Source organism: Pseudovirgaria hyperparasitica (genome assembly GCF_010093815.1).
Source record: "Pseudovirgaria hyperparasitica strain CBS 121739 unplaced genomic scaffold EJ05scaffold_19, whole genome shotgun sequence".
Lineage (NCBI taxonomy): Eukaryota > Fungi > Ascomycota > Dothideomycetes > Acrospermales > Acrospermaceae > Pseudovirgaria > Pseudovirgaria hyperparasitica.
Genome location: NW_022985567.1, coordinates 711,853 through 732,021, shown reverse-complemented (window position 1 = coordinate 732,021; position 20,169 = coordinate 711,853). Strand labels below are relative to the sequence as shown.

Below are 20,169 nucleotides of genomic sequence, written 5' to 3'. Positions count from 1 at the left end.
GCTCGGACATCATTTCACCTCCAGCACTCCTCGCGTCTGACCACATGTCCAGTCCCCTTTTGCTGAGCAACTCCCAACATGGAGACTTGCTCCAGGACCTCCATCTCGAGACTTTAGAGTGACGAAAATGCCCACGTACAGGGGTGGCCGACATGCCCAGCGGGCCTGATCAGGCGAGATCTCTGCCAGCGGAGACCAAGGGGGGGGGGGGGAAGCCGATACTTATAAGGTCTCGAGGGACAATTGCGTTTGCTGCTATAGCCGTGGACGTAAGAAGTGCGGAGCGCGAGGCTGCGTGCTCATTGATTGACTGCCTGACTGAATGAATGCCGAGTTGTTGCAAGACGTGGTCTGAAGGTGCTCGTCCGAGGTAGATCTAGGTCGAGCGAGGGCTGAGCACACGACGGACGGCGCGGACATGCAGATACACGAGAGCAACGGAGGGAGGGCAATGCAAGTAGGCGGATGGGATCGTGGAGCAGTGAAGCTATGCGCGGCAATGATGGAGAGTTATGTTATGGATGGTGGTTTATGGTCGTGCAGCGGAAAAAGGTATAATTCGATTGGTGGTAGGGGTCCGGAAATTAGCGCGGGCAAGGATTTCAGGGTTCGTGAGTGATCCATTCCGCTCCATACATCTATTCATTATCAGTCCCTAATCACCACACAACAACAACAACACACGCACGCACAATCCCGAGCCGGCCGTGAACTGCATGCATGCATGGGCACCTCATCCCGATAAGCCCACCACGAATGCGCGGTACCATAGGCAGCGAGTCGAGTCTCGGCCTGACTCCACTATGCATCCATAGCGGCGGCGGCGGTCCACAATGCATACATACATACATACATATACACTATACCATACACCGAAGAGATAAGAAGCGATCAGGCGGCAAAAGAGATATATACAAACCATCTACCCTGAAAGAAGGATGGAGAGAGGATGTAGTATGAAGCGTATTCACATCACATCTATAATGATTAATTATAGACAACAACAAGGCATTCCGGCACACCTTACCCGCCGTCATTGATCGAGTCGCAACGTGAGCGTTGATGATACTTTCGAGTACTATCTAAGCTGGCTCCGCACAGCAGCTGCCCAAGCGAACATAACATCCAAAGTGTATATTTCTATATTCGCCCTTTTGATGACGCTTCCTCTCCTTCTTCGTCGCGTGCTGTTATGGTGGCCATCTGGGAACATCCATCCATCCATTCATGCCGACGACCCAAGCAAGCTCTAAATACAGGCCCGCCAACGCCATTTCATGTCCTAACCGCCGCCTGTTCAGGCAAGTTTTGTGATATGCATTTTTCTACGTTTCCTTGATCTCCCTACGCTTCATGTATCCTATAAAAGAAAGACTAGACTGTCTTGACAATGACCAGCATTATATGGAAAGTGCAATCTAGTGCTGTTGCTGGAGCTTGGCCATGCGCTTGTTCATGCTGTTGGTGGTCAGTCGGAGTCGAAATCTGATTCAGGCGCACGCTACTCACAAGTCGAAGAACGCAAACTGGCTGGCAGAGATGCCATACTCGTACACGAAGCGTGACGCGAGATAGCTGCCAAAAATGGCTCGCAGATAGTTCTCTGGGACCTGTTACAGGACATTAGCATGGAGCTGCGCAAATAGCCAGCATCACTACTTACGCGCCCAAGCAGAGTTGAGAGACCAATCTTGTTCAGCAAAAGGTTCGGGAGAGCGTCTTTGAGGACAGCCTCGCGCAACTGCACGTTGTTCCAGAGCTCGGTCTTCTGTAGCTCCTCGTCAAGCTGGGTGATGGCGATACTGAGCGTGTCGCTGAGCGAGCTTCTCGGTTGGCCAGTCTTCTGGTGCTCCCGCCAGATTGCCTCAAACTCAAGTGCAGCGTTGTTCTTGATCACTTCCTGGACTTGCTTCACGTACTGGTTGTAGAAGTCTGGCGCGGTGCCGTCGGCGCGGATGCACATGTTCTCTACGAAGCCTTCCTCATCAAAAGACAAGGACGCCAAAACTTCGAGCGAAGACGACGTGACACCTCCCTTGTTGGCAGACGCATCTTTATACAGGATGCAGCCGGCTTTCTCGAGTCGCAGCTTGGCGTCTTGAGTGATGAACAGGTTGGCGCCCTCCACGATGTACGGAATGACCGACTTGCCGTCTTTGATGAGCTTGCTCACGGAGTTGAGGTTGATAGACTCGGGACGGCCGCCACATGGTACAAAAGTATCATACTGCATGTCGCTCCGGAGGTGGAAGAGGTTGCGGAATGTAGTCCCGTTGTTGACAGTCTCACCATTGGGTAGACGGACATTGTTCTCCTCGACCAGCACACGGTAGCCGTTCTTGGACAGTTTGGACGTGTCAAACTCCGAGATCATGGCACGTTTCTTCGCCAGACGGAGCAGTTCAGTCCTATCAATACCGTTCTGGTCTACGAGCACACCAGAGCCGTCCACGATAGCGACATAGCTCTCGTTGCCCAGCAAAATTTCATTCGAACCAAGGTCACCGTCAGGGCCACCAGTCTGCAATTTGCGCACCTTGCTGGGGTCGAGATTGAGCTTGCGGTAGATTCCCTTGACGTACTCGCGGACAGACAACGTAGTCATTCCATAACGATCGTGAGGAATGCCACCAAGCCTGGGGCTCTTACCAGTGAAGAACGACTTCCACCACGGAGCTCCCCGGTTCCTCGCATGTTCCGTCGCCCAGTCGACAAGATCGGCGGTGTTCTCGTCTGGACCCATGAACAAGATCTCCTCTTTCCCATGCAAATCGACAATAGGATCCTTTATTCCAGGGCTGTTTGGCGGCAGTAGCAAGTCGAGGATGCTGTCAATGTACTTCTCGAAAGCGACTCGGGTCTTGTCCTGGTGGTCAACATCAAGCAGAATGACACCCTTCGAGCCACCTTCCGGAATATCCTTATTCTTCCGTTGCTGAGTGTTGGCCAGGTTGTAGTTTTCGTCGAACAAAGACCGCGCATTGATCGAGTAGGCTTCCTGGCTTCGAGACTTGACGATGCGGATACCACCACGTGCAATGTCACGGAACCGCAAGTGGAACCCACGGAACTCGGAGCTGATGATCAGGAACATACCATAGAGCGGCTGTGGATATTCTGACTTCGGCAGGAATCGCGGGTCCATCCTAAAGCTAAGTGCTACCTTGGTCGGAGTGAAGAAGTTCGTCTTACTACACTCTTATTAGTCACGATACTTGTCGTGTACGGAAATCAAAACTTACAGCACAGCGGTGTTGAAAGTCTGGAAAGCTGTCATGACCCAAAGGTGATGTTCGTTGGCAACAGACTTGGCGATCAGACCTTGAAGATCAGCGTCGCTCAAGACCTTGTCCAGCGACAATCTCTGGAAGCTCAGCGTTGGCAGAAAATCATCCGTCTCTCCTCGCAACTGAACGTAATGAGTGTTTGCGAACGAGAGATAAAGTGCGTGGACTAGATCCGGATACTGGTGGATGATCTCAAGAATGTAGTCAGAGGTAAAGGTCTCAGTACGCAGCCGGCGCTTCAGATTTGAGAGCAGCTCGGCGTGTACACTGTTGTCTGCTTCAAGAATTTCCGTGAGAGCGGTATACTCACTGCCCAGGCGGTTGAGAAAGTGCCCAACAAAGACCCAGACGCAGTGAGCATAGATGGTCTCCTGAAGACTGAGACGACCAAGCGCAAAGTGCGCCTGGAACTTGTTTTGCGGGACGCAGTAGAGGAGAGATATCTCCTTGATGACTTGGTGGATCGATGCTTCGATGGGTGGATGCTTTGCCGACGCCTGGGTGACAGGTCGCAGATACAGCGACATGACCGTGTATCCATTCGAGAACTGCTCGACGTATTTACGCGATGATGTCAGGCCGTAGTAGTGGTACAGATCGCTCAAGGCACTGAACAGGCCGAGAGCGGAGCCCTGTCTAAATGCAACAACGACGCGCTTCTCCCTCGTTCCCTCCACGTCAAAGTACTCAATGACTGGTCCAGTTCGCGTTACAGCCATCTGCATGACTTCTTCGTAGATCTCTTTGGTATTCTGGGTGGCTTTCTGTAGGAATCGCTTATCGGAGATCTTCGCCAGGTCTGTCTCTGTGACTCCCGGATTGGGATTCTCAAACTCGCACTCGTATACGAAATAACAGCGAAGAGACTGGTCCTGGTTGCTGGGCAGAGGACTAGCAGATCTGAATGTCTCCACACGGTACTTCGACTGTCCTGAGGACCCATCAAGGTATTTCTCGTCAATTCTCTGCTCATATTGTGGACCCTGGACCGACGTGATACCAGGGACACTGGTATCGATGTAGACTGCGTGATCTGAAGCTTCTTTATCGAGCCGGATTTCCAGACGCTTGTCGTCGCGGGCGTACGCAGCGATCTTGGCAGCGTAGAGAGAATGGATGTGATTGACGATGCTGCAAGCGACATATGAGCTCGAGACTGGCAAACACTGGGGAGATATTTTGAGCTTACGCTTCGACAGACTCGGTCTGGAAGTACATGTCGTCAATGCCCAACTCATTGTAAAACCAGGTTGTCTCGGACTCTACAAAGTCAGGCGGAATGAAGCCTTTCTCTTCCACCTGGTCCATGACCCTGTGATTGGTCAATTGAGAATCTCACATGTACTCTCTCGAGACGTCATACTTTTCCTGCTGCTGCTCCTTGCCCTCAAACTTGGGAGCAACATATCCGAAGCCCTTCTCATGCACGATGCGCTGTGCATGGCTGCCAGTGACATTGAGGTGTGTGGGTTGAGGCGACGGCCTTCTGCCAGGTTCACGAATGACCTGCTCGAGTTGCTTGTGGTGGGGAACACCATTGGAGGGGATTGGCGCCATGGTGCGTTTTCCGGCTGGAGCCAGTCAGATATTCAGCGGCAGAAGTGAGACGTAGGATCTAGAGGAAGAAGGGCTTTATATATCAGCAACAAGAACAAGAACAAGAACAAGAAGCGTGAAAAGAAGACGACACAAGTGTTGCGTGAAGCAATGTGGGTCAAGGTGAGAACTGACAAGTCTGTTCCGGGTTTGCTGCAAGGGACGCCGCCACCATATATTCCGGTTCCCGACGAGGTGTTAATTGGGCGATGTTTCTGGAAGAGTAGAAAACAAGACACAGTAGATAAGAAAGGATAAAACCAAGAGTGACACGCCAGACTGCAGGGTTGCGGCTGAGTACAGACGGTCACACGGCGAAGCTGGTGTTGATGACGGAGTTGACGCGGTGAAGGGCAGGGAGGGAAGCTAAGGTACCGCAGACGAAGGATGCGATAGACTGATAGATAAAATAGATAGATGATAGGCGGCGACAAGGCACAACGCACCGTTCAATTGGGTTTGTTTGCCGCGCGAATGAAAGGATGTGAAGAGGTGGGCGATGTAGGTTTGATTGATTGAGGCTTTCTTGCAGCTCACCGCATCTAATTATTATTCAAACAGTGGAAAAGGCTCACGGTCCTGAAGAGCGGGCGGCGTTCCGTGGATAAGGCCACTTCGGATCCATTGTTTCGCTTTGATGCGGTTCAAACGTCGCGGGCACCAATTCATCAATACTTGACTTGATGGTATCATCATCATTGACATTGACTACTGCGGACCTTGTTGTCCGCTCCACAGCGCCCAAGCATCGTGAACTCGTTGCCGTTGACCCGCTTTGTCGCCGTTCCTGGCACACTAGTAGAGACAGAGTTTTTTGTTGGATGCTTGAGGCTGACCAGCAATTCTCTCACTCACTCACCCTCTCACCAATCTAATCATCTCCAGTTATTAACTTAGTCTCGCCTAAGCTCCCCAACCTAGAAGAAGGCCTGGAGCCCTGTCAAACGGCTACAAGCGCGTCCAGCTCCGCATCTGCACCTCGTTTTTAGGTAAGCAATAGCTAATTCATGCCAATTTCCCTCTCATCCAACGTCCAGCTGACTGCAAATTTTACCTTTGCCTCCTCTCTGTTACTATAAATGCCTCATTCGTTGTCTGGTGATTGGTTTGTGGTGGCACGCTATGAGTAAGCTTTTCCGTTCGCCACGTCCCCCCTCTCCCCCCCTGATGAGCCGCTCGAAGACGAATCATTCTGCAAACTCTGTCCGGGGTAAGAAAATCCGGGGTTTTTTACGATCACGATCACGTCTTCGCTGCGACTGGCGGCTGGTTCGTATCGTGAACTCGTGCGTGCACGTGCAATTAGTATCTGATGAGGCCCGTTTTTAGAGGCATTCGAGACGGACTGAGAGCTCGCCACGTCAGCTTAAGCCTAGACTCGAATTGGCACGGGCTGTTGATTTGCAATGGAATGGATAGTTGGGGATTGACTGCGTCTGAAGACATCGTCGACGACGCAAATAATGGCACAGTTTTACTTTTGGCATTGGCACAACGGTAGTCTTAGCTTATCCGTCCGGGTATTATAAGGTATTAATTAGTAAACACTGACTCGATTCCGCATTATGCTTTTCTGCAATAAACGACCACGAGCTGCTGCTACAATTATGACAACGCATTATGAATGTCCGTTCGGTCCCTGCGCTCGGAAGTTCTTCAACAATTCCAATTCCTCGGCGTTGCGGGCCATGCCTTCTGCCACCTCGTGCCCCACGGGAATCTGCTGATGCTTGAATTGCCGCGTACCACCAGATCCGTAGTCCTTGGTCACTTGGCCAGTGCCATCAATCAGCCATTTGTATATCATCAGACCGTCCAGACCGACAGGCCCTCGAGAGTGAATCTTGTTTGTGCTGATGCCAACTTCCGTGCCGAAGCCGTATCTCTGGCCATCGGCAAACCGCGTGCTTGCATTCCAGTACACGGACGAACTGTCGACTCCCGCCTGGAAGCGTCGCGCCATGCTTTCTGATTGAGTCAAGATGGCATCGGTGTGGTGGGACGAGTGTTCGTTTATATGAGCAATTGCCAAGTCCAGTGCTTCTCCGGCGTTTGAAGTCGCTGGTATCGTCTTGACTGCGAGTGTTAGGTCGAGGAACTCTGTTCGGAAGTCTTCCTCTGTGGCATCTTGTATCATGGCCGCATTGTGCTGATCGAGTTTGGAAGTAAGAGCTGTCTTGGACTGGCCATCACAACGGAGTGAAACACCTTCGGCAAGAAGGGCCTCTGCGACTTTGGGAAGTGTTGTTTCTAGAGCATCTGCATCGACCAGCAGAGTCTCTACTGCGTTGCAGGCAGCCGGATAGCTTGTCTTGGAATCTACAATGACCTTGACGGCGACGTCGACAGGACTATCGTGTCGAACATAGATGGAGCATAGTCCATCAGCGTGGCCAAGCACCGGTATAGAAGTGCTATTCTTAATAGTGACGACTAGTTTATTGCCGCCGCGAGGAATGACCAGATCTATGTATTGATCGAGCTTTAATAGTTCACCAATGACATCATGCGTCTGTACTAATTGAAGGCAATCTTGTGGCACTTGCGTCTTGGCCAGCGCGTTAGATATGAGACTCGAGATGGTTTTGAATGACTCTGTAGATTCCTTGCCGCCTGCATAAAGTCAACAGAAGTGTCTATTTCTCGCAATACATAGACCAACCTTTCAAGATGGCTGCATTTCCAGACTTGATGGCCAGAGAAGCAATATTTGCAATGACCTCCGGACGAGCCTCAAAGATAATAAGCAGCACACCAATAGGACAGGACTTGCGCTCGAGTATAAGCCCATCATCGAGTAGCAGCTTCTGTTGGACCTTGCCATTCGGATCCTCAAGACCTCGAACGTCAAGGATGCCCTGTAGCATGTCCTCAAACTTGCCCTTCTTGCCCAGATCTAGTCTCTTGACCAGACTTTGGCTCAACTGACCACCTTCTGCAGCCTTGGTCGCTGCAGTAAGGTCACGATGATTTGCAGCGAGGATGTCATCCTTGCCAGCGGCCAGAGCGTCGTGGATGGCTGTCAATGCATCATTACGGGCTTGCACCGGAAGCACAGCCAGTTGTCGCGAACCCAGACGCGCAGCACGCGCGACTTCGAGAGGAGTGGCATTGGTCAACGACATGGTAGATGACAGTCAATGGGTGCAGGATTAGTTCTAGAGTTCTCTTGATAGCTAGCAACCTGTGAAGTGAAAATTGATGCCTGAGTCATAGCCGAACACAAGCCACGGCGGGGTGACACGGCCGAGACCATCTATACATGTGAGTCTAGACATGGAAATGTGAAGATGCAAAGCTTGACAACATGCAGTATTGGAAAAAGTCATGCTTGCTGTCTCCACATTTAGTCCTGCAAAGATCGTTGGGTGCAGATTTACAGGTTTACAGTACGGATTGGCCATAGGGCTGTCAACATGTGTTGAGGCTGCTCGAACAGGTGGCTGGGGTGCAGGGTCCAGTGGCTGGTTTAGCGCCGGGAAGCCCGTTGCCGACACGCCGACCAGCCACACAATAACAACATTCCCTTTCCAGCCACTTCACTTTGTTTGTTACAGGCCCAGCACGGCCACGTAGCGCTATCAGTGCAAACATGCCCGGTCCAGTAGAATTCTAGAACTACATATATTTCTATCCGCTGGTTTCATTCTTGCGCTGACGTCGTCTTCATTCTTGATGGCTGGGGATGGCTGGTGTACTCCAACCTACCTCTTAAAGGTTCTTGTGCCTTCTGCTCCCAGCTTCCGTCTTACCTGCCATTCACCGGACAATTACATCTCCATCGTCTGTCCTCCGAGAGTGACAACGACTCGGGTTCTACGCCATCTCATCACTACCAAGTCACCAACCTCACGTATTACCATCTCTCCTCACCCGCCATCTATCTCGTTATGCGTTACACCTCCCCGGCCGCGAGGTATCTGGCCTCTGTCGCCCTGCTCGTGGCACCATCGCTCGCACAAACATACTCGAACTGTAACCCCATATCCCGATCGGATTGCCCAGCAGACTCTGCCTTGGGGAAGACGGTCAATATCGATTTCAAATCAGCCTCCGACAGCTTTACGCCTCAAGGCAACCCAACCTACGGCTCAGATGGAGTCTCGTTTACTGTGGCCAAATCAGGAGATTCGCCTCAGCTGACGTCGAAATGGTACATCATGTTCGGCAAAGTCGAGGTCTCGATCAAGGCGGCGCCCGGCGCTGGCATGGTCAGCAGCTTCGTTCTTCAGTCGGACACCTTGGATGAGATCGACTGGGAATGGCTCGGCGCAGATGCCGGCCAAGTGCAGACCAACTACTTTGGAAAGGGACAAACAACGACTTTCAACCGTGGTGCCTTCCACGCCGACCCAGACAACCAGGCCAGATTCAAGACCTACACCATCGACTGGACTCCGAACCAGATTGTCTGGCAAATCGACGGCGTCACCGTTCGAGCGCTCTCACCAAACGACGCAAACGGCCAATATCCTCAGACGCCCATGCAGATCAAAGTCGGCGCCTGGGCTGGCGGTGACCCATCCAACAACGCCCCTGGGACCGTCGAATGGGCACGCGGCCCCATCGATTACTCGCAAGGTCCCTATACGATGCAAGTCGGTAGCATGAAAGTGACCGACTACTCGACCGGCACTCAGTACCGCTACAAGGATTCCACCGGCACATGGCAATCGATCGAGGCCGTCGGTGGCACCATCAACTCTGGCGGCTCGTCTGAGGTCGAAGAGAACCCGCCAACCGTCACGTCGACGAGCTCCGGACAACCGGTGCCGTTTGACGGCACGCACAGCGACGACTCTTCAACCTACATCCGCCCCTCCGTCTACCCGTGGGTCCCCGAGGCGACGACACTCAGCACTGCTAGCCCGACGTATGCGAATTACCCAGGCTTGCCCAGTGGTTGGACTGTGTCGGACTCGGGCAAGGTTGTTCCTCCCAGCTCCGCACCAGTGAGTAAGAGACTAGCGTGGTTTCTGCCCTACCTGTCCATCCTAACATTCGTCCTAGTCCACGCCTCCTCCGGCAGAGTCTACACCGTGTTCCTCGTCAGTGCCCTCGCCGTCAGCAGTCGATGGTGTTGAGCTCTCGACCGGGTTCGACGACCGCGGATTCACGACTGTATATACCATCACCCCCGGGCCAAGGCTGCCGCAAACCACGGCGCCTGCGGGTTTCTACGGCGCTGCTGGCACGATTCAGCAGCACCAGCCCAATACAACACCTCAGCCTTCACCGGATCCGTATACCGGTGCTGCATCTGTATTCAGCGAGCCACGTCTCACGACAGTGGCATCCCTTTTATCTATCTTAGCCCTCGCATTCGTCCTTTGAGCGGCATCCAGGGGTGGCATTGGGAGGTCGCATCTTGCATTAGCGTTTGGCGTTTTGGAAAGAGGGCGTTGGGAAGTCGTCGCTGGGTACACTGACGCGCGTGTTTGGGTATTGATGTTACGGCATTGTGCCAATTATGTGTAATGCGACCAGAATTGATAGAAATAATGATATTGATCTCGAAAGTATCCAGTAGCTGCTCGAATGAACATGACTCGTCGTCCTCATCATCATCATTTACCAGTGACCACGTTTCACATGCCACGAGGCCTAATCAGAGCGACTAGTGTCGTCGAAACAGACGCAAGCGAGTTTGACGTACAACACAGGTAGGCTCATAGTTCGGACTCTGCTCCGGACAGCTTACTAGACGAGGGGGGTGTCGCCCGCCGTCGCAACCTCGGAAGTGAGCAATCAGATGAAGGTGGAGGTCTATATAGCGATCCAGATGCCCCCTGTTTGGCCAAGACGTGCTAGCGAGATACTCCACCCGTTCTGCAATGCTCAAAAGCCGGATGAGCACGTGGGTGTCGGAAGCGGGAATATTATGTTTCGTCTTCTCCGGGTGCTGAGTGTGGTTGTGTCGAGTCAAGTCAGTGGAGGCCAGTGTATTAGCGAGATGACTTGTGCGGTTTTGTAAGAGCGGTATGCGATAGGGGTCCACAGTGTCAATAGTGGAGTGAATAACAACTCTCATGAATGGTCCGAGCACACGGGTTTTGGGCAATTGGTGGCGTCCCCACGTTGTGCCCGAAGCGGTTAGCGTCGCGAACGACATGGCGTCTGCACTGCACTGTTTGGGCTTGGACACTCGAGCACATGTCAAAACGAGGGTTTGTTTGTTCCAGGATTGTGGTGAGGAGCAACAGAGGAGGAGTTCAGGATGATGGACTCACTTCCACCCAGCGGCTGTGTCAGTTCACCCGACCCCGACTACAACTACAACAACTCACAGGTCACGACTCGGTGTGAAGGAGGGATAAAGAGCATCGGCTTGACGTCAGGCTTGTTCTGGTGCCGTAACAACACCATCATCATTATCATCTACCGCTACTTGAGAGATACCTCGACCTCACCTCGACCTCACGGACCTCTCCTCTGCTACAGCCGGATGCCTTCATAAGTCTCTTCAACTCTCTCCTCGACGCCTCAACGCCTCCACGACTATCAAGATGGCCAATTCCATCTACGAATACCTCTCCAAGGCACCGCTCTGGCTGCTTGTCGTCGTCGCCCTCGTCCTTGCTCGTCATCTGTCTCAAGTCTACGCCAGATATCGCATCAGACAGCTAGGCTTCCAGGCGCCCCGACGCGTCTCCTACTTCCCCTTTTCTCTCGACTTTGTCGTCCAGGGTGTGCGCCATGCCATCAAGCATGAGAACCTGGCCATGTGGAACCGCATCATGCGCGAGTATGGCAACCCGAAGAACCCATGGACCGTCGAAGCAAACGCTGCCGGCCAACGTGTGATCCTCACTGCGGACCCGGACAACGTCAAGGCTATCCTCGCCACTCAATTCAGCGACTATGGGAAGGGCAAGACGTTCAACGAAGAATGGCATCCGTTCCTCGGGGACTCCATCTTTACCACCGACCACGGCCAGTGGCACCAGAGCCGCCAGCTCATCCGTCCGCAATTCGTCAAAGACCGGCTCAGCGACATCCACGTCTTCGAGAAACACTTCCAAGCCCTCCTCCCCCACCTCGGCGGCCAGGGCCAGAAAATCGACATTGCAGACCTCTTCTTCCGCTTCACCCTCGACGCCGCCACCGACTTCCTCCTCGGCCACAGCGTCGACTCGCTCGACAACGCCCAAACCCGCTTCTCCACCGCCTTTGCCGAAGTCCAGCGCATCCAGTCGCTCATCTCCCGCATGGGCCCCATCAACTGGATGATGCCGCGCAAGGCCTACAACGAGCACCTCCGCACCCTCAACGAATTCGTCAACCCCTTCATCGAACGCACCCTCCGCCTCTCCCCCCAGGAAATCGAAGAAAAGGGCAAATCCGACGACGGCTACACCTTCCTCCACGCCCTCGCCGGCCACACGCGCGACCGCAAAGTGCTCCGCGACCAGCTCATCGCCGTCCTGCTCGCCGGCCGCGACACCACCGCCTGCACCCTCTCCTGGCTCTTCTACGAGCTCTCCAACAGCCCCGCCACCGTCGCCAAACTGCGCGCCGAAATCAAAGACGTCGTCGGCTTCTCCGCCACACCCACCTACGCGAACCTCAAATCCATGAAATACCTCCAGTACACCCTCAACGAAACCCTCCGCCTCTACCCCGTCGTGCCCTACAACGTCCGCGTCGCCCTCAAGGACACCACCTTGCCCTCCGGCGGCGGGCCCACAGGTACCTCCCCCATCGGCGTCCTCGCAGGCACCCCCGTCGGCTACAGCACCCTCGTCATGCAGCGCCGCCCAGACATCTACCCGCCTACCTCCCCCGATTTCGCACCCCCTGAATCCTTCTCCCCCGACCGCTGGGCCAAGTGGACCCCGAAGAGCTGGTCGTATATCCCCTTTAACGGCGGCCCGCGCATCTGTATCGGTCAGCAGTTTGCACTCACGGAGATGGGATACACGGTTGTGCGCATTTTGCAGCGCGTCCAGCGCGTGCAGAATCTGGGTACGGGTGTGCCGAAGTTGAAGGCGGAGATTGTGTTGCAGCCTGAGGGCGGGATTCAGGTTGGGCTGTGGGAGGGGGAGGGGGATGGGGACGGGGAGGGGGTGGGGGAGAAGAGCGGCTAGGGAGAGAGTGGGTGGGTGGGTGGGTGGGTGAGTGAGAGATGCCTGGTTTGAGTGTCTGTCAGGAACGGGAACGGGAACGGGAGACTGGATATTGGCTTGTCTTTGTGCGGGCAGGAGCGGTGGCGGCGTATAGGGTGTCTTTCTTTTGGCACAAATCATACATATATACTCCCCCAGGATATTTTATCCAGCAGGTCCTTTTTCTCGGATGGATAGAAATCCCACTCTTCCAGCCATACACACTACCACGTAAATGACGAATCCCAAAAAAAAAAGAAGAGAAGAAAAGAAGAGTCTGGTGGTAGGTAGGATAGAGTAGGATATCGTAGGATATCGTAGGATATCGTAGGATATCGTAGGATATCGTAGGATATCGTAGGGCAGCACAACTAGTCAGTCAATCAGTCAATAGCAGTTTTTCGAAACACCCTCCCTCCTCCCAACCAAAAAAAAAATAACAGAAAAACGGAAAAATGGGAAATAAGTCTGTCTACATACACTTAACTTAACTTAACTTACAAGTCACTTCTTACTTCTTCGTTCTTGCGTTCTTTCGTTCTTTCGTTCTTGCGTTCTTTCGTTCTTTCGTTCTTTCGTTCTTTCGTTCTTTCGTTCTTTCGTTCTTTCGTTCTTGCGTTCTTTCGTTTTTTTGTTTCCGTTGTGTTTTGATGTCGAGAATATGCGTGCGTGACATGGGTGACATGCATATACATTTCTTTTTTTTTCTTGTTCTTCTTCTTCTTCTTCTTAGCGCAGACTGGACTTTCGTGGCGTGGGCGGAACATTGTGTGTATGTATTCAACCTTTTGTATCTAGCCGTGTGTGGATATTCTAGTACTATACCCATCTACGAACGAGGGACACATACATGCAAGTACAGTCACTCATATACGTATCCAACCTACGTACATACTAAGTACCCAGCCAGCCAGCCAGGCAAGCAGGCAATCAAGAGCAGGGGAGCGGTTTCAATTTCATTTGATTTCATTTGATTTCATTTGATTTCATTTGATTTCATTTGATTTCATTCGACTTCACACCTCATCTCCTTCGCGTCTCCCAATCACCAATCTGCCCCAATGCCCGCTTTCCATGGAATCCATGGGAATGCCTGGACAGACCGATCGTCCCAACACCTCCCCTTCCCCAGCCTACGCTCCAAAGTCAAAGGTCATCTGCTGTATATACACATGCACACACACACATACACACATACACACATACACACATACACATACCAACCCCCAGCCGGTAGACAAAGAAAGAAAACACTTCTTCCCCAAGAAGCGCCCGTCAGCCATGAAGCATCGTATCGGAGGTTACAACTCCGAAGTGCGTGGGACGGGTATATGATATTTAGTAATTTTTTTATTTCGTCGGTTTTGGCGGGAAGGGGCTATCGTTTGTTTTGCTCTGATCCCCCCCAACAAACTATGCACCCAACGCCCTAAAGCCCAATGCAATGCAAAACCTCGATAATGTACAAACGTGCTAGCTGATCGGGTCGACGTGATCCCTCGACGCGAGAGAGTCGAAAGAGAGCAAAATAGCAAGAGGGAAAAGAAAACGCCGTTTTTTTGAATGCAGGTTCGGGTGGAAGCAGAAGAAGAATAATAATATCATGCAACGAAGTCTTGGTGGCGCTACGGCCGAGGACGCGCGCCGGCTAGCCAAGTGAGAAGCTAAAGCTCGAAACGGAATGCTCTGCTGCAATTGGGTGCGTAGATCCGTAGCGACTTCTTTGCGTGTCTTCGACACGGACACGCAGAGAAGAGGCATGCCGGAATGGAGGGGGTTCCGCGCTGCGTAATGGTTGATTGAAAAGGTCCGCGTCGAAAGATATTTCTTGTTTGTACAACAGCAGGTCGGCCGAAAGGATGGGCCGCTGCCAATCAAGGTGTGAAATACATGCAATGAAAGCACCAAGTGGTGCATCTCGAGAAGGACAGACTGGACCATGACCTACTAATCCCGTTGTCCCGAAAGGAAAGGGGCTTCAATTGGCCTTTGCGTCTCTGGAGATTGACGGCCCATCAAGCATCCTAGAAGACACGAGTCTACGCACCGCTTCCCAAGAAGCCGGGATTAACGAATCATGTAGCTCGTGTCGCAGCTTTGATTATTATGGTGAGGCACTTCTCGACCAGCGCTTAGAGGCGTGCTGACTGTATCAGATTGAACCCCGGTCCAACGTTTCGCGTTGCACGTTCGAATCAGAAGTAGCTATTGTCGTGCCGTTTCAAGGCCAAATTTCGTTGATGCTCTTGCGGCGAGAGGATGAAATTGGAAAGATGAGCTTCAAACTTTGAGACCAGTCGCCTATGAGGCCTGTTTTCCTTACTAAACTTGACATCATGGATCATCAAATCACATTCACTGAGTCTCCTCTCGCTTCGGAGACCTGGTCGTTGTTGGCGGCGGCGGCGGATATCCAGCTCGCACAGGAGTCGACGTGTGTGATGCTCTGTACCCCTCTCTGCTGTCTCTAGCCTCTCTATTCCCGCTCTCTCTACGAGCAGGACTCTCGTCCAAGCGCTCAGGACCAGGACGACTTTCATAGCGTTCAGGGGCAGGACGGCTTTCGTAGCGTTCAGGAACACGACTACCACCTCGTTCCGCTTCTGCGTAACCGTAGACTGGGTGCATCCCGTGACGGCTGCGCGGTCGAACAGCTTCAAGTGCACGAGTCGAGGTGTCGCTGCGAGTTCGGACGTGGCCTCTGCGAGCAGGAGTCGACGCTGACGAAGAGTCATGCGAGAAAGGCGGCGAGGTATATTGAGGGGCGGAAGTCGGTGGAGGAACAAAGGGGTGAGGGCCCTGAGCCTTTCTCTTTTTCGGGGACGTCGTGTGATCTGGAGCAGCGACGTATTAAAATCTGATGCATGCAGTCATTAATCGCAAAATGGCTATCTTTTACCTGAAGGGGTGGCAGGCGGGTCTCGACTGCTCGAAGACGGCTGCGACGTAGGGGGCACCCAGTGGTGAAAGTAGATGGATGGCGAAGAGGTCTGCTCCTGCGGCGGTTGCTGCGGTGGATGCTGCTGCTGATGCATGCTCGACGGAGGCGGTTGCTGGACTTGCATTTCGTTGGTCGTAAGTCGTGGCAGGGAGGACTGCGTGGGTGCTCTCGGAGCTGAATGTAGCGTTCCTGTTTGGCCTCCCGATATGGTCGATGCTCGTGTTCGTGTTTGCGGCGACTGGCTGCCACGGGCGTACGTTGATTGTGCAAAACCTCCGTGGGGTGGTGGTACTGCAGAAAGCGGTTGGCCCTGTACGCCTGGCGCCATGGGCAAACTCTGCTGTGAACCATACACACTTCCATGAGGGGGTGGATTGAGCAGTCTGGGTGGCTCTCTTCGCGCATCTGGTGACATCTGTCCCTGAGATACTTGCTGTGGCTGTACGGTGCCTTGCACCTGAGACATGTATTGCTGGAGCCACTCCATACTCATGTTCGCCAGATTGCCACCACCAATGCCTGCGAAGATAACGGGCACCATGTGCGGAGGAACGCCACCTTGGAATGAATCGCGTAACATCTGCTGTTCGATCTGCCGCTGCTCTAACCTCAACCGCTCTTGCTTCGTCTTCTCTTCTTCTTGCTTCCGCTTTTCCTCTTCGGCCTTGGCAGCCAGCCAGTTCTTCATTGGCTCCTCAGCACCTTGCCATTGCGGTGGTGGAGCAGGCATCGATCCTAGTGACTGAGGCATTGATGGTGGTGGTGGCGGTGGTGGCCCGCGTCCTGGGTCTGCTAATTGCATTGGTGGTGGTCCTCGCCCTGGATCTGCTAATTGCATGGCTGCTGGGGGAGGCAGCCCTCGGTGAGGATTACTCATACTGGTAGGTGATTCTCTCCGGGCACTGACAGAGAGCGGCCTGAGGATTCCGCCAGCCGGCTTTGGAGAGAATCTTGAAGAGTAAGGTAGTGGTGGTGAGTACTCATGAGGATGCTTGTATTCGAAATCGGCTTTAGCTGGCTTCTGGAGTGTGAGCAACATCAGGAATGGCTGATATGAAGGGTAAAAAGGTCGACATGGAAAGTGTACATGAAAGTGTACTTGAAAGTGAAGTCAAAACAGGTGACGACAGCAAGAGAGACGGGAGGGACACACTTTAAGACCGAAGCTTTTGGGAGCAGCGTACCTAGTGGCCTGAAGCATAGAAACGGTTTACCCTGAGGCGTACTAGAAGCTTGCGGGTATTCGTGCGTAGAGACTGTGATTCGTCGGGAGTACGCGGCTACCAACAGAGGTGGTGTCTGGGTAACAGGCCACTTGCTGCAACGACGATCTCGCCCAGTCTTCTCTACGCGTGGCTGGGCACCAGGCTCAGTACCAGTTCCAGCAGCTGTTCGTGGGTTGCTTGTCCGAGCCAGTTCAAGCGCAACGGCTGCAGCTGGGACGCGGCGAATCAGGAAGCCGGAAGGCGTTGATGAGGAACGGGAATGGCAAAGTGAGACCGTTTGAGGAAACACATGTATACCCGAAGCGAGGTTAATATGGGAGGGAGACGACGACAGCAGAATCAAGCAGGACGTAGGAAGAGTCCGAACCTAAGCGAGGCAGCACTGAGGCACGAAGTGTGCTTATGAAGGGGCACCTGTCTGGAAGGGGGATATCGCTTAGGATAATTAGAGAGGCCAGAAGGGAAGAATGCGAGCGAAAACAGGATATGAAAGGACTTGCTCGCTCACTTCGAGAGCTGAATGTCCGCTAAGGAGTCGGACGGACCAGAAAGGACCCCAAGTATAGAGCATGAAGGATGCCCTGTCAGTGGCCAGTGAGGCGACTCGTGGCGCGAACGCTTCTTCCAAGGTCATCAATAAGGCATAGGTGAAGGAATGGGATAGCATCCATCGTCAACGGCTTGCCGCTCTGCTTCATCTTGCTTGCTGGCGGACGGCGAGAAGGGGTGGACCTGTACTGCGCCTGCGCCCCTGGTTCGAGCCTAAGGGAAAAGAGGCGCGTAGACACACGAGCTAATTGTGTTAGACAGATAGCACGGCTTGACATTCAAGGGTCCCATCCTGCAAATCTGGCTGCAGAATGCCCATAGCTTCTTGGGCGCTGGGAAAATAAAAGCATGCTGACGGCGGAGGCGGAGTGGGGAGTACAGAGGTAATAGAGGAGGAGGTACATCAAACTTGGATATGGAACGGACTGGGGGGGGGGGGGGGGGGGGGATTGGGTGGAGGAGGGGTAAGGTAAACTTCCAACAGACACACAGACACTATAGCAGCTGCGGTACTGCTATTACCACATCTACTGCCTGAGATAGTCCTCATCGTTCCTGGAACAGGGCTGCATATCACAGAGATAGAGACAGTGTATTCTCTCCAGCAAGAATGTTGGCAACACCCCTTTGAATACTAGTAGTACTGGCTGTCGAGCTGTTCTGTATGCCGCCGGTTGATGGGACGCGGTGTCCAGCTCCAGCAATCCGACCAAGGTCATCGTGACCAGTAGACCATGTACTCTGCTATGATATCCACTACGGAGAGGACTGACGAGAAGTGATGGAGTACATGGTGTAATGGCTAGAAAGCTCGCCGTCATTGCTCCAACCTTGGCTGATGAGATGAATCGTGGCATGCATATTCTGAATTTGCTATAACCATGGCAGCGGGTGCTAAGGTTGTTGCTTGTGCTTCAATAGGTCCAGCACCTCGTGGTGCAGCGATGCATGAAAAGACAGATCCAACGAGACGCCCTGATGGGACTGCCGAGACCGCATTACGAACCGCACAATCCTGCAACACGAGGGGAAGATGGCCAATTGGCCAAGATAGGTAAAGCAATTCGCCAACGCTCGGGAGTTAGCGAGATGCGGCTTGGACGGGACCTTTGATGCTCTAGCAGCTGTGATGCGACGCACCAGCGCAAGCCTTGCCGCAGTTGGAGAAGGGAGAGTTTCTCGATTGCCATGCCCCTGTTGCAAGTGTTTGAAGTGGATGTTGCTGGAAAAAGGTCGAAATGAAGGGGCATGCCAGCTGTCAGACTTAATGAGCCCACAATCCCGATGCAGCCATGAGTTAAAATGAGCTTTCACAATCTTGGGATGTTTAACTCGAAACAAGTCCGAGATGACTGCCATTTCCCGCCGATTCGCGTTCACGCAGACTAGAGAGACTCGTACTGAGCATCGCTGTGGCAGTTTGGGAACCTAAGCGCGGTATCACCAGCGACTCAGCTGACGGAGCTCGTAGCTGATGGAACTCAGACCGTCACAGAGCTATAAGCCATCTATTTTGCAGTCAAGGTCCCGCAACGATGAATCAATTGGAGGTCTGTGGCTAGTAGTGCCACGGCCTCCTCCTCCAAGCCATCGGCCTATTTCTAGGTTGGAGCTACATCGTCTGAGGGGGTTCCACTAAAAGGAATGGCGGCATGAGCGGGAGGCTCAAGTGCTGCGTTCCAGACAGACATGACTAAACGTTACATAAAGGCCCTCCCTGGTGTCCACTGTCTAGTGCCCACTGCAGTGGGTCGGCCAGAAAGTGACATTGCTGCCAAGTAAGTCTCTGAGAGTATCGCGCCGTCCGAACGTCTACAAGCAATATGCCGACAGTTGTGTGACAAACATGTCAGAACTCTGGGACTCTTTCTTGGACGGGTCAGCATGGAGCTGGGAGGCCTGCCATGATGCCTAAAAGGTGAAAAGGTCCGCGTAGGGAGGTGCTAAACGGTACCATGGAAAGTGTATTAGAAAATGAATTGCTCCGACGAGGACAAGGCTGAAGGCGATGCCTGATGCTGCAGTGTATCATATAATGGTACACAGTACAGGTTCCCTCTTAGACCTCTTAGGGTGAGAGGGGGGCTTCTGGTTGCGCAATCACCGAGGTACGTACCAACGCCGCACGGCTGCTTGATCGCACTGAAGCCAGGTCGGAATAGATTTCGTGACAGTATTAGGCTGATGGCAGCAATAACAAAAACACACAAGTGAGTTAGTTGCCAGGTGATTGCTGTGGAGTGTGAAAGGAGGGAGTGGAAAAGGAATGGAGGCTTTTTCGTCTGCGATTCGACGTTGTGGAGAGCAAGCGAGCATTTGACCTTACCGGATTGGGCACGCGTGCCATTTATATGAAACCGTGGCAGGCATGGCGGCCCCAATCACTTGAATCTGATTCGTTCCCAACTTCTTTGACCCTCCCAAGTCTGCCGTCTCTCGGACAAAGAAGTTTGTAACTCTGCAGC

General features: G+C 53.0%; 7 protein-coding genes across 7 annotated transcripts; 2 read left to right on the top strand and 5 right to left on the bottom strand.

The window, feature by feature from the left end:
• Positions 1-1,005: 1,005 nt before the first annotated feature.
• EJ05DRAFT_470018 (glutamate/leucine/phenylalanine/valine dehydrogenase) lies at positions 1,006-5,011 on the bottom strand. The gene is made up of 6 exons (XM_033742926.1): positions 4,651-5,011; positions 4,477-4,599; positions 3,243-4,418; positions 1,664-3,191; positions 1,510-1,610; positions 1,006-1,458 (listed from the first exon to the last, which is right to left on the bottom strand). Exons 1-6 carry the CDS (start codon positions 4,842-4,844, stop codon positions 1,419-1,421), a joined length of 3,162 nt encoding a protein of 1,053 aa, XP_033596263.1. The 5' UTR covers positions 4,845-5,011; the 3' UTR covers positions 1,006-1,418.
• Positions 5,012-6,378: 1,367 nt separating this feature from the next.
• On the bottom strand, positions 6,379-8,220 carry EJ05DRAFT_514738 (gamma-glutamyl phosphate reductase). Its single transcript, XM_033748559.1, has 2 exons — positions 7,546-8,220; positions 6,379-7,496 (listed from the first exon to the last, which is right to left on the bottom strand). Exons 1-2 carry the CDS (start codon positions 8,006-8,008, stop codon positions 6,502-6,504), a joined length of 1,458 nt encoding a protein of 485 aa, XP_033596262.1. The 5' UTR covers positions 8,009-8,220; the 3' UTR covers positions 6,379-6,501.
• Positions 8,221-8,449: 229 nt separating this feature from the next.
• Positions 8,450-10,432, top strand: EJ05DRAFT_480268 (uncharacterized protein). The gene has a single exon (XM_033744842.1). It carries the CDS (start codon positions 8,774-8,776, stop codon positions 9,965-9,967), a length of 1,194 nt encoding a protein of 397 aa, XP_033596261.1. The 5' UTR covers positions 8,450-8,773; the 3' UTR covers positions 9,968-10,432.
• Positions 10,433-11,050: 618 nt separating this feature from the next.
• EJ05DRAFT_514736 (cytochrome P450) lies at positions 11,051-12,970 on the top strand (the record flags this gene model as incomplete). The annotated part of the gene is made up of 1 exon (XM_033748558.1): positions 11,051-12,970. The coding sequence occupies exon 1, from the start codon at positions 11,390-11,392 to the stop codon at positions 12,968-12,970; it is 1,581 nt and encodes a 526-aa protein (XP_033596260.1). The 5' UTR covers positions 11,051-11,389.
• A 344-nt stretch (positions 12,971-13,314) lies between these two features.
• Positions 13,315-13,925, bottom strand: EJ05DRAFT_172283 (uncharacterized protein). The gene has a single exon (XM_033739524.1). The coding sequence runs from the start codon at positions 13,815-13,817 to the stop codon at positions 13,500-13,502; it is 318 nt and encodes a 105-aa protein (XP_033596259.1). The 5' UTR covers positions 13,818-13,925; the 3' UTR covers positions 13,315-13,499.
• Positions 13,926-15,343: 1,418 nt separating this feature from the next.
• On the bottom strand, positions 15,344-16,968 carry EJ05DRAFT_504885 (uncharacterized protein; the record flags this gene model as incomplete). Its single annotated transcript, XM_033747630.1, has 2 exons — positions 15,344-15,822; positions 15,888-16,968. 2 exons carry the CDS (start codon positions 16,966-16,968, stop codon positions 15,344-15,346), a joined length of 1,560 nt encoding a protein of 519 aa, XP_033596258.1.
• Positions 16,969-18,330: 1,362 nt separating this feature from the next.
• Positions 18,331-19,331, bottom strand: EJ05DRAFT_480266 (uncharacterized protein). The gene has a single exon (XM_033744841.1). The coding sequence runs from the start codon at positions 19,061-19,063 to the stop codon at positions 18,599-18,601; it is 465 nt and encodes a 154-aa protein (XP_033596257.1). The 5' UTR covers positions 19,064-19,331; the 3' UTR covers positions 18,331-18,598.
• Between the last annotated feature and the right edge of the window lie 838 nt (positions 19,332-20,169).

Excerpts from the sequence above, each read along its gene's own strand:
- EJ05DRAFT_470018 (XM_033742926.1), bottom strand. The coding sequence starts at position 4,844 with ATGGCGCCAATCCCCTCCAATGGTGTTCCCCACCACAAGCAACTCGAG. Across the intron at positions 3,192-3,242 it reads ACTTTCAACACCGCTGTGCT|TAAGACGAACTTCTTCACTC; the intron begins GTAAGTTTTGAT and ends ATAAGAGTGTAG. Across the intron at positions 1,459-1,509 it reads CAGTTTGCGTTCTTCGACTT|CATGAACAAGCGCATGGCCA; the intron begins GTGAGTAGCGTG and ends GACCACCAACAG.
- EJ05DRAFT_514738 (XM_033748559.1), bottom strand. The coding sequence starts at position 8,008 with ATGTCGTTGACCAATGCCACTCCTCTCGAAGTCGCGCGTGCTGCGCGT. Across the intron at positions 7,497-7,545 it reads AAATGCAGCCATCTTGAAAG|GCGGCAAGGAATCTACAGAG; the intron begins GTTGGTCTATGT and ends GACTTTATGCAG.
- EJ05DRAFT_480268 (XM_033744842.1), top strand. The coding sequence starts at position 8,774 with ATGCGTTACACCTCCCCGGCCGCGAGGTATCTGGCCTCTGTCGCCCTG.
- EJ05DRAFT_172283 (XM_033739524.1), bottom strand. The coding sequence starts at position 13,817 with ATGGGTATAGTACTAGAATATCCACACACGGCTAGATACAAAAGGTTG.
- EJ05DRAFT_480266 (XM_033744841.1), bottom strand. The coding sequence starts at position 19,063 with ATGGCAGTCATCTCGGACTTGTTTCGAGTTAAACATCCCAAGATTGTG.